Source organism: Galeopterus variegatus, unplaced genomic scaffold (genome assembly GCF_000696425.1).
Source record: "Galeopterus variegatus unplaced genomic scaffold, G_variegatus-3.0.2 Scaffold2672, whole genome shotgun sequence".
NCBI classification, from domain to species: domain Eukaryota; kingdom Metazoa; phylum Chordata; class Mammalia; order Dermoptera; family Cynocephalidae; genus Galeopterus; species Galeopterus variegatus.
This window is the reverse complement of record NW_007728783.1, coordinates 365,663-377,456: the sequence shown is the minus strand read 5'-3', so window position 1 is coordinate 377,456 and position 11,794 is coordinate 365,663. Positions and strand designations below refer to the sequence as shown.

General features: G+C 37.6%; 1 protein-coding gene across 2 annotated transcripts in view; it reads left to right on the top strand.

Moving 5' to 3' along the window:
* LOC103598575 (activating signal cointegrator 1 complex subunit 1) overlaps nucleotides 1-11,794 on the top strand; it is a 76,965-nt gene that overhangs the window by 36,206 nt on the left and 28,965 nt on the right. For both annotated transcript variants that reach the window (XM_008582591.1, XM_008582590.1), the window contains exons 3-4: nucleotides 2,398-2,522; nucleotides 7,044-7,129. In XM_008582591.1, coding sequence (XP_008580813.1) covers nucleotides 2,398-2,522; nucleotides 7,044-7,129 — 211 coding nt within the window. The remainder of the gene's footprint in view (nucleotides 1-2,397; nucleotides 2,523-7,043; nucleotides 7,130-11,794) is intronic.

The window sequence follows — 11,794 nt, the reverse complement described above, 5'->3', positions numbered from 1 at the left end:
GTACCGGCCCGAGATCCCACCCATCGGTGTTGCCCCCGCCCCTCGCTCAGCCAGTGAGCAGCCGGTCTGCATGTGGGATCCGAACCCTCGGCGGGAGCGCCGCCACGCTCCCAAGCGGCGCACTGTAGCAGTGCGCCATGGGGCCGGCCCGTTGGAAGACTTTTTATTACTGCTTTAATCTCATTGTTATTGGTGTGTTTAGGTTTTCTAGTTCTTCATGATTCAACTTTGGTAAGTTGTATGTGTCCAGGAATTTATCCGTTTCTTCTAGGCTGTCTAGTTTGTTTGCATATAGTTGTTCGTAGTAGTCTCTTATGATCCTTTGTATTTCTGTGGTGTCAGTTGTAATGTCTCCTTTTTCATTTCCGATTTTATTTGTTTGAGTCTTCTCTTTTTTTCTTCATTAGTCTAGCTAAAGGTTTATCAATTTTATCTTTTCAAAAACCAGGTCTTTGTCATTGTTTTTTTAAATCTCTAATTCATTTATTTCTACTCTGATCTTTATTTCTTTGTACTGATTTTGGATTTGGTTCTTTATTGTTTTTCTAGGTCCTTGAAAAGGACCTAGAAGTATAATGTTAGGTTGTTTATTTGGAGTCTTTCTTCTTTTTTAATGTAGGCATTTATTGCTATAAACTTCCCTTTTAGAACTGCTTTCACTGTTATCCCATAGGTTCTGTTATGTCTTACTTTACTTTTCTGTAGTGTTGTACTGTTTATTCCTTTTTTCCCGTTGAAATTCTCTTTTCAGCCTCTCTGAAGTCTTTTTCATATCTCCTCATCCTTATCAGTTGCCTTTGCTGGTTCCTTCTCTGCTCCTTTTTTTTGTCCTTTTTTTTTTGAGACCGGCCGCACCGCACTCAGCCAGTGAGCGCACTGGCCATCCTTATATAGGATCTGAACCCGCAGCGGGAGCGCTGCTGGGCTCCCAGCGCCGCTCTCTCCCGAGTGTGCCACGGACTCGGCCCCTTCTCTGCTCCTTACGTGGACACCTCCCACAGGGCTCTGTCCTTTGGGCTCATCATGGCTTACTCTGAACCTCAGTCAACTCCATGACTGCATCTATGCCATGTTTTTAACTACCGTTTTTGCAGTGATAACTCCCAAATCTGTATCTTTTGCCTAGATTTCTCTCTTGAGCTGCAGGCTTGTATTTCCATCTCTTTTCCTGGACTTGTCCTACTTGATATTCCATGCCACATATGCAAAATCATACAGAATACTTACCCTCTCTCCAAAATAACACAATAAGCATTTTATTTTCCACAGCTCCCCCCCTTGATTAATGACCCACTTGGTCATTTAAGGCAACTTTTGGGAGTCATTCCCAACTTCTTTCTCTCCCTTACCAGTGCCATATCTGAAATGGGCACCAGCTTCACTCTCTCATAGCTCTTTTAAGTTCATGTCTCAGTTCTCACTGCCCCTGCCATAGTTTAGATCTTCATCATTTTCCCCTTTCTGGTGCAATCCTTAAAAGCATGGACTCTGAAGCCAGACTGCGTGTGTTCTAATTTTGTATCACCACTTATTAGTTACATGACTTTGGTCAAGTTTCATAACTTCTCTGTGCCTTTGTTTCCTCATTGGTAAAATAGGGATAAGAATTTGTTGTGAGGATTAAATGATTTAGCAGGTATAAAGTGCTTAGAACAGTGCCTAACACTGCATTTGTTGTTGTGTTGACTGTTAAAGTAGCAGCCTAGCTGACCTCAGTACTGCTGGTCTCTGCCTCTTCTAAAGCACTTTCCACTCTGCCACAGAGTCAGCTTTCAAAAATGGACTTCAGACCACATCATTCCCTTTTAAAAGTCTTTCTGTGGCTTCCCATGTCATGTCTGACCACTAGTTACACAAGAGTACTTCAAAAACTTCATGGAAAAATGGAATTAAAAGGTAATACAGAATTTTCCATGAACTTTTAAAAGTACCCTCGTTTATCCAGCTCATCTCTACTGTCCCTCTTCTCTCACTCTCTGTTAAAGCTGTATTAAATAATTGGCAGTTTTCCAAATGTGCTGTGATCTTCCATGCCTTGACATCTCTGCATGTGCCATTTCTTCTGGTTGAAGTACCTGGTTTTATCTGTGAATCTTCAGTGATCCTTCAAGTCCATGTTTAAATCTCCTGTGGAAACTTGGCCTCTCCATGTAGAGATGATCACTCCCTTAACGCTCACCATAATGTACTGCAATTATTTGTTTCCACATCTGTCTTCTCGACAAGATAGAGAGCTCCATGGTGGTAGGGGCTATAGCCTCTTTTTCTTCCTCTTCTGATGCAGGGCTTTGTACAATGATTGGCACAGAGCACATGTTCCATAAACATTGTTGAATTAGTAATCAGGGGTTCAGGAGTTTACTAAGATTCCTGTGCTGCTTTATTTAATCCCTCCAGGCTGCAGGAGTTAGTTGATCGAGTGCTGGAACATTTTCAAGCATCTGGACTAATAGTGAAAGAGTGGAATAGTGTGAAACTTCATGCCACGGTCATGAATACACTATTCAGGAAAGACCCCAATGGTAAGTACTCTGTTGAACTATAGCACAATTTGTGATCAGCAAGGCCTTATGGTATCGCTAAGTTTAAGTAGAATGGGTTGTCGAAGAATCTCATATATTTTCTTTTTAGATCTATTAGCTTGTTTTGATGAGCGTAGTAGAAGTGGGCAGGGACATACCTAGTAAGGGACTGTGGCTTCCAGATCTTTAATTTCTGTCACACATAGGATTGCCAGATTTAGCAAATAAAAATGCAGGATGCCCAAATAAATTTTAGATAAACAGTGAATAATTTATTAGTATAAGTATGTCCATGCAATACTTGTTGGCTTTTTTTGAAGAGAAGAAAGAAGAAGGTTAGCTAACAAAAATGTTAGACCAGTGGTTCTCAACTGGGGGCAATTTTGCCCCCAGAGGACATTTGGAATTGTCTGAAGACATTATTGGTTGTCACAGGTAGGAGGCTGGGGGTAGGTTGCTACTGTCATCTCGTGGGTAGAGGCAGGGATCCTGCTTAACACTCTGCAATGCACAGAATGGCCCCCCACAGCAAAAAATTTTTGAGCTCAAAATGTCAATAGCACCAAGGTTGAGAAATCCTGTGTTAGAGTAATAATTTTTTTTCCTATGGAATTTTAACCTTCATATAAGAAGGCCTTGTTTTAATCGTTGATTTGGGGTAATAATTTATTTCAAAAAGGATTATTCCTTTCTTCTCACTCCTACTCCAAGGGTGAAAGCTTCTTTAGCACATTCAGCATCTGATCAGGAGTCACACGCTCAAGCTATATGAAAATTTTCTTTCCAAGACCTGTTATTTATTAAAGTAGTAGCACCCAAATCCTATATTCATGGTTTGTTTTTTCTTTTTTCCTGCCTGTTTTATGACCCTGACCTTGGTTTAGAAAATCTAGGTTGGAAGAGAACTCGATCAGGACTTGAACCCATCGACTATTTGTATATGTTTAGTTTAGGATGGTTTGTGTGTCCCTTCTTGTCAAGGCACATCTTTTCATTTCTCTCAGATATATACAAAAGATCCCAACTGGAAATCATTTACTGTTAATCCCATTTGATTAGAGCTATTGTAGGACCAAGAAATATGTAGCTATCTAGTTAGTTATTAGTTCTAAAATGTTGATGTTTTGTGATGGTATATTGAATTTTATTAAAAACTTTTCTAAATAAATCACTATTTTACCTTTGAGAATACTGAGATCAGAAGCACTTCAAATGACTCAGTCAAAGCCTACAGACTCTTGTTTAGGTAGTTAATAGAATTCACAACTTTGAACTTGTTCTAATTCCAGTGGAACACATTTCCATAACTTAGTAGTGTTGCAGAAGGTTGGAATATTTGAAATATCTGTGTATTATAATGTAGCTTGTCCAGTAGAAACATTTAACTCGGTTTATGTTATTTATTTTATTCTGGACAACCCATTTTAATTTTGGGAAACAGTGAGATCCCCTAAAGGGATGTGCATTTTAACTTTGTTGTGTGAAGGCGGAGTTTCAGAACTCTAGGGTACACTCTAAAGTCATTAGTTCAGAAGACATATTGTATCTAGCATCATCCAAAAGAACTTTTGGTGATGATAAAAATATTCTATATCTGTGATGTCCAGTATGGTAGCCACTATTCACATGTTGTTTTTGAGCTCTTGAAAGGTGGCCTGTGAGACTGTGAATATAAACTTTTATTTATATTTAATTTTAATTAATTTAAATAACAACATGTGGCCAGTGGCTACTGTTTTGGCAGGAATAGACAATATTTTATTAGACATTTAATAGCTATCATGAGTGCATTTTACATTTATCTTACTCCTTAAATCTTTGTTTGGAGTTCTTTAAACTATATTGTCTCATTATTAACTAATTGCTTGACATAGAAAGAGTTCACTTATGTTGAAATCTGTATCTTCTAAATTATGTGGATCCATGTTATATTCAGTTAGCACTGGAGCTTCATATAAGAAAATGTTCTGTATTCACAGTCGAGTTATTCCTTCTTACTTGTAGATTTAAAAAATACAATATCTTTATTGAGATGTAATTCATGTCTATGGCCATAACATCCTGCACGCACCTGATTTTGTCTGATCTCGGAAGCTGAGCAGGGATAGGCCTGGTTAGTACTTGGACGGGAGATATAATTCACATGCTATACAATTCACCTACTTACTGTATGTAGTTCAGTGGTTTTTAGTATAGTCAGAGTTGTGCAACCATCACCACAATCAATTTTAGAGCATTTTCATCACCCCAGTAAGAAACCTCATACCCACTGACAGTCACTCCTCCTTTCTTCCAGCCCCCACATCTGCCCCTCATCCCCTCCAGTCCTAGGCACCACCAGTCTACCTTCTGTCTCTATAGATTTGCCTATTTTGGACATTTCATATAAATAGAATTATGCAATATGTGATCTTTTGTGACTGGCGTCTTTCACTTAGCATGGCTTTCAAGGTTTATCTATGTTATTGCATATATCAGTAATCCATTCCTTTTTATTACTGAATAATATTCCATTGTGTGGATGTACCACACTTTATGTATCCATTCATCAGTTGATGGACATTTGTGTTCTTTCTATATTTTGGCTGTTATCAATAATGCTATTGTGAACATTGTAAGTTTTCGTGTGGACATACATTTTCATTTCTCCTGAGTACATACCTAGGAGTGGAATTGCTAGGTCATGTAACTCTATGTTTAATCTTCTGAGGAACTACCAGACTGTTTTCCAAAGTGGCTGCACCATTTTACATTCCCACCAGCAGTATATGAGGATTTCAGTTTCTCCACATCTTTCCTAATACTTGTTATTGTCTGCTTTTTGATGGCAGCCATCTTTGTGGGTGTAAAGTTGTATCTCGTTTTGGATTTTTTGTTTGTTTCTTCGTTTTATTTTTTTTTTAATTTTAATTTTAATTTTTTTCCTTTTTGTCTCTTTTTTCGTGTCCGGCAACGGATCGCACCCTCAGTGTCGCGCCCATACCAGACCGGGACGGCATCCCGTACCGGACCGGGACCGGCAACGGGATCACAACCCTTGGTGTTGCTCCCACACCTCACTCAGCCAGTGAGATGGAACCGGTCTTCTTCGTTTTATTTTGGTATTTTTGCTGGCTGTTACAGGGATTGAACAGTAGACCTGGGTGTTACCAGCACCACGCTTTAACCAGCTGAGCTAACCAGCCAGCTCATTTTGGTTTCGATTTGCTTTTCCCTGATGGTTAATGCTACTTACAGATTTTGAACCTGTCATTAAACAGTTCAATCTTGGGCCGGCCCGGTGGCGCACTCGGTAGAGTGTGACACTTGGGAGCACGGTGCGGGCGCGACACCGAGGGTTGCGATCTCGTTGCCAGTCACGAAAAAAGACAAAAAGGAAAAACAGTTCAATTTTCAGATATGATTTCTGCTTTTTAGTTGAAATTTATTTGGTATTGTTTTCTTTCAAAACTTTATATGTCCTCTTTCTTTTAACAGGGAACCTATTTCTAAGTTGTGAAATATGCCTGGGATTGGGATCTTTCATTAAGAGAATACTTTTCATTAGATTAATAGTTCCATGTGTAACTGCAGTGAACTAGCTAAAATGTATTATGTTCATGGAGTTAGAACTCTACTTATTTTATCGGTTCTGACCTCGTACTCTCCATACCTATATAAATAAAAGAACATACTCAAAGGTATAGATACAAATATTTTTGAAGGTCTGTCAGTGGACAGAGAAGGATTAATATTTCAGAAAGTATTCTGAGAGTTAAAAATATTGAGAATGCTTTGAATTTTCTGTACCCTGGGCTCTTCTCTGTGTGTTAAGTTTTTATTTGAAAAGGACATGAAATGATGTTTCACTTTTTCTTTCTTGTTTCCCTTTCCTGTGATATTCTTTTTCTTTCCAACCTTTAAAGACATCTTTTGGGATAGGCAACCTAAATTAACTCAAACTAGAGCACAGCTTTGTTTAATATAAGGTCATAGATTTGCTACATTCCTGTGTAGAATGTCTGTAAGGATACCTTTGAAAGTTGCAACTAAAGGGCTCTCTTTCATTTGGGGGAAGTCCTTAAATCACCCCAAAGCATGGTTGTCAGCAGTGTAGACTAATTTGTGAACTTTTGTACATTTTAATATATTTAAAATTGTGTGCAGCTCATCTTGGATTTGTAGATTGTAAGGAACCTTTGGAGATCACTTAGTCTTGACTTCTAACTTTGTAAATGAGGAATCGAGGTCTATGGAGGAGACACAATTTACTTAAGAATGTAGCTAGTTACAGAGTTAATAAGTACATGTTGTGAGTACTTGGGGAATGTTGAACGGATAGATGTATATTGAATGAGTTGATGACAGAGCTGGGACCAGACTTGATTCACAGCCTGATGTTTTCCCCTCCACATTGTGCCACTTTCCAGGTAGTACATGAAAATTTTGCTAGTTTTACCTGTGTACCTATAGAAATCCAAGAGAAAACAAATAGATAAATAACCCAAGCTTCTCTTCTAACATTATCTGGCATATTTACAGCTGAAGGCAGGTACAATCTGTATACAGCGGATGGCAAATATATCTTCAAGGAAAGAGAATCATTTGATGGCCGGAACATTTTAAAGGTCAGTATGAAGCAGAGTGAATTGGAAATCCTTTAGTGTGGGTCCTAAATAAGGGAGGAAGACAAGTTGTTCTCCTTTTGACAATAGAGCATAGTTTTCTAATGCTTCTCATGAGGTTCACTGATTGGAAGGGCTGTATAAAAGAAAATTTTTTAAAATTAGAAATCCTCTTGACTCTGCTAAGGCTTTGGCACTTCTAGAGTACTTGAAATTGATGATTTAAGATACAACTAGTATCCCAACTACTTGGATCCTAAGAGTAAGTTGATTTTAACTTGGTGAGTTTTACTCTGTGTTTACCTTTAGAGGTTTGAGTTTACATTTTTTAAGTGAAACAGAATTGTCTTGTTCTAGTAGATTTTTCTCTTCACCCACAAAGTCACTCTCCAAAATTGCTTTGTAATCTGTTTTTACTACAAAACAGCCTGTTCCCTAAAAAGTAGGTGGTCCATTTCTGACTGCTGAGGCTTTGCTTTTCCAAGTGTTGAATTAATCTATGAAATTTAAATTAAAAGGGCTCTTCAGGATTGTGTTTATCTTTCTCCCACAGATTGCATTCTGTAATATCTGTAATTTATGCCCTGTCTCTTAGGTTAATGTGTCATTGTTCCTCTGGGCAAAGAGAAACATGAGTTGATACCAACAGGGAGGTTTTTGATTCTTCATTTCTCTTGTTCTATAATGGTTTAGGTCAAACAGTTTCAAGGCCATGGATGTTTTTCAGAGGTGGAGGAGAGAATATGTATATAATGACATCAGAATAAGCTTCAGCTTTAGAAATGCTTTTTCTTTTTCCTTCTCTAGCCCGTCATCCATTCCCTTATCTTGTCACTTGACTGTTTTCTTGTCAAAGGCCTAATGTGACCCCATTGCCTCTAATTAATGACATCACTCTTCAACAGCTGTAAGCTTCTTACCACAGAGTGCAGTAGTGACAGTCATTCACTCAGGCAGGCATTCCAGCACCCGCATTGCAGAGCTATATCGATTCCTTCCTTTCCTTGTTATCTTATCTTTCCACATATATTTTTTTTTTTTTTGAGTAGTTTTCTTGTTTTTAAAGTAGCTTTGGGTTTGAGTGGCAGGCTTATTTTTTTTTTTTTTTGAGTAGTTTTCTTGTTTTTAAAGTAGCTTTGGGTTTGAGTGGCAGGCTGTTAATGAATTCAGTTGTAGTTAACTTTACTGTTTTTCCCAGGCCACAGCTTCAGTGTGATAACATCTTTCTCCTCCTCTATCTCCCTTCTTTGGGAATTTCCCAATAATATCATTAATTACTTTGCTTTTCATTGTTGTTAATTTGATTAGGAAAGAAAATAGACTGAATGGGAAAGAAATCTTTAGGAATAGCTCAAAGCCAACTTGGTTCTCATGGAATTAAAATTAAAGCCCAAACAGTGTGTTAATGCAAGTCAGATATGAGGTGATTTGACACCTGTAAGAGGGAGGTGACAGCAGAGAGCCTGTGAGGTGACTGTATGAACAATATGGATCTCTCATTTACGGAATTTCTCTCATTTGGAAAGTCAGTTTTTCATTTAAAGATGCTTTTTTTAATTTTTTTATTTTTATTTTGTCGATATACAATGTAGTTGATTATTATGTCCCATCACCGAAACCTCCCTCCCTCCTCCCTCTCCCCCCTCCCACCCAAGTGTGTCCCGTCGATTTGCTTGTTGTAAGAACTTCAAAAAAAAAAAAAAAAATTGTGGTTGTTATATCTTCCTCTCCTCCCCACCCCGGTTTTTTTTTTTTGTTGTTGTTGTTGTTGTTGTTTGTTTGTTTTTGTGTGTGTGTGTGTGAGAGTGTGTGTGTGTGTGTGTGTGTGTGTGTATGTATGTGTGTGAATTGATTCATTCAGTCAGTTTTTCATTTAAAGATGCTTTTTTCTGGAAATCTTCTGAACACCCCAGTGATGATATGAATGTGGCTCCCTCTAGTGTTGACAGGGCTTGCTGTATCAGTAGTACTTTTACTAATTCATGCCTAACCAAGAGTTTGAGAGCTAGGCCCAGCAAGGTACTTGGAGACCTTTTAGTCCGATTCCCCACTTTAATCTCTGACACAAGATCTACTATGGTCAAAGTGACTTGCCACAATTACTGCTAGTTAGTAGCAGAGTCTGAATCGTGCCTAACCAAGAGTTTGAGAGCTAGGCCCAGCAAGGTACTTGGAGACCTTTTAGTCCGATTCCCCACTTTAATCTCTGACACCAGATCTACTATGGTCAAAGTGACTTGCCACAATTACTGCTAGTTAGTAGCAGAGTCTGAATCGGTACAAAAAGACTCAACTCACAATTTTAGCATTGTTTTTGCTGCCTCCCAGAAAATTGCTCAGTGTTTAGGTAGAGGTCGTTAGATATTTGAAATAGATTGTATCTGCCAAAACTGGGATAATATCTGACTAAAACTAGATTCATAAATGTTGGGGCAGTGGGTATTCCTGTTAGTGTAAACCTGTGGCTAATTAAAAATTAGGCTTTTGTACTGAATATAATACTAACACTAACAAAAACACTTATTGACTATATACCATCTGCCAGACCATGTGCCCTGAACATAAAAGTCATTATAATACAATCCCTAACTTCCAGAGCTTCCTGTCTTTGAGAGGTACAGACTGTTAACAGGCAATTACAATACAAAATCATGGCGAGTTATGGTAGAGAAGTGCCTTTGAACATAGATAGTTATGACAAAGTGTCCTTTAGTTTCCAGTATTTTACTCCTTAATCATTAGTTCCATAAAGTATAATCTTTCACCTTTGTTCGGTCAAGGGAATTAACTTCTCTTTGAGAAGAAAGGTAAATCGTGGGATCCAACAGTTACCCGCCACCCCAACACACAAGAGATAATAACTATATTTGTGAAGTAGCTGTAGTCAGTCCACCTTTTGGAATTACCGTGAATGGACATGTCTTTCTCAATTAGAACATGAGAACCCATGACCCCTGAAAACTTCGAAATAAAAGGATTTAGAAAACCAGTGGATTTTATATAGAGAGCGTTTTTTTTACCAGGTGAAATTATTACATTTAGGAAGAAAAAAAATCAATTTCACTAAGAAGATAGAAAATGACTTAGAGTAAACAAAAAGGTTAACTGCATTGGTTGTTAAGGAGCCCAGGTATATGTGTGCAGCATATTAATGGGCTACACAGGCCAAGGATCAGGAATGCTGGTGATGGGAGACAGACTTGGAAAAAAAAAAAATCAACTTCATTTACTATTCAAAGAGAAACAAAATGAGACAGAAAGTCATTGCTCATTGCTGTAAGAATTTAATGAGTAACAGCCAATTGCTATTCTACTCCATGAAGAAAATTGTCCTTTTGAAAAGCTTGGTGTAATATTTTGTGTTCTGGGTGCCTTAATAAGGAAACAAACAAACAAAAACCCTCTAATGACTTTTGGATATAGAAGCCACATTTTTCTTTTGTACAGCTCTTTTGAGAGTTGTTGTAGCTGTAATAGACTAGTGTCTGGTTGTTCCTAGCTGAAATAAAAATTTTCTTTACCTAAGAAAGACTATGAAAGAAGAACTAGCAACTAAAGAATTATTCTCCTGTGCTATTCAAACCAGGAAAGGAACAAACGTATTCACTGTTGTGTTTTTTTTTTTTTATGGAAGACTGACAGCTCCAAAAGGAGGATGTGTGAATGAAGAAGACCTAGGCCAAATTAATAAGGTGCTGTCTGCTTAGAGTTTCCATTTCTAGTCTAAGGAATAGCAACATAGATGCTGTTTGTATAGCCATAGGCAGTGATAAACTTGTAATTGGAGAAATCACGCTGACCCAAAGACATCCCACCAGCAAATAACTGCTCCCTCACTAGCTAGAAGTAGAAGGTCATTAACTGCCAGCTTCTGGAGAGAGAAGTAATGGCAGTCTGTTTGGAGAACTTATGAAATGGCCTTAAGCAATTGAATCAGTATTCCAAGACTGTGCTCTCAGCAGATTGAACAGAAGCATAATATTAACTGTTCAAAAGCATAGCTTCTGACTGCACAGTGAGGAGGAGGCATTAGAGCCCTTGGTTGTCACCAGAGAGGGTGATTTGGTACAAATAAAGGCATAGTGATATATTTGGGAAGGAATGGAAAGTATTATAGATCCAAAATCAAAGGACAAGGTAAAGTGCCATTTCTTTGGATGTTAAAAAAAATTCTGGAAAATATAAGCGAAGTGAAAGGGAGATAAATTTGTGACTTCTATTATATATAAAAGAATCTTTAATTTTAGAGAAAGAGATTGGCAGTACCAAACTAACTGTATTTATAATACTTTCCCCTGAAAGTATGAAACTTTTCTTGAAAGATGTGAATGAGAGTCACTCAGGCATTTCATTCATTTTTGCTTTCATCCCATCTCTGTTCCTTACAGTGTTTAAAAGGACAATTAGAATGAATAAACTTAAATGAGATCTTTACTTAGTTTTACTTAGGGAAGTTTCTATAAAAGATGCATTTAAAAAAAACCATACTATTCTTTTTTGCTGAAATATATATGTATATATGTAAATAAATATGTATACATACATACATATGCATAAAACATGAATTATTTAACAAATAATTATAAAGTGAATAGTGTAACTACTACTATAAGGTCAAAAAGAAAAACATGCCTCCCATGTTCCTTCCTGACCACTCTTTTTTTTTTT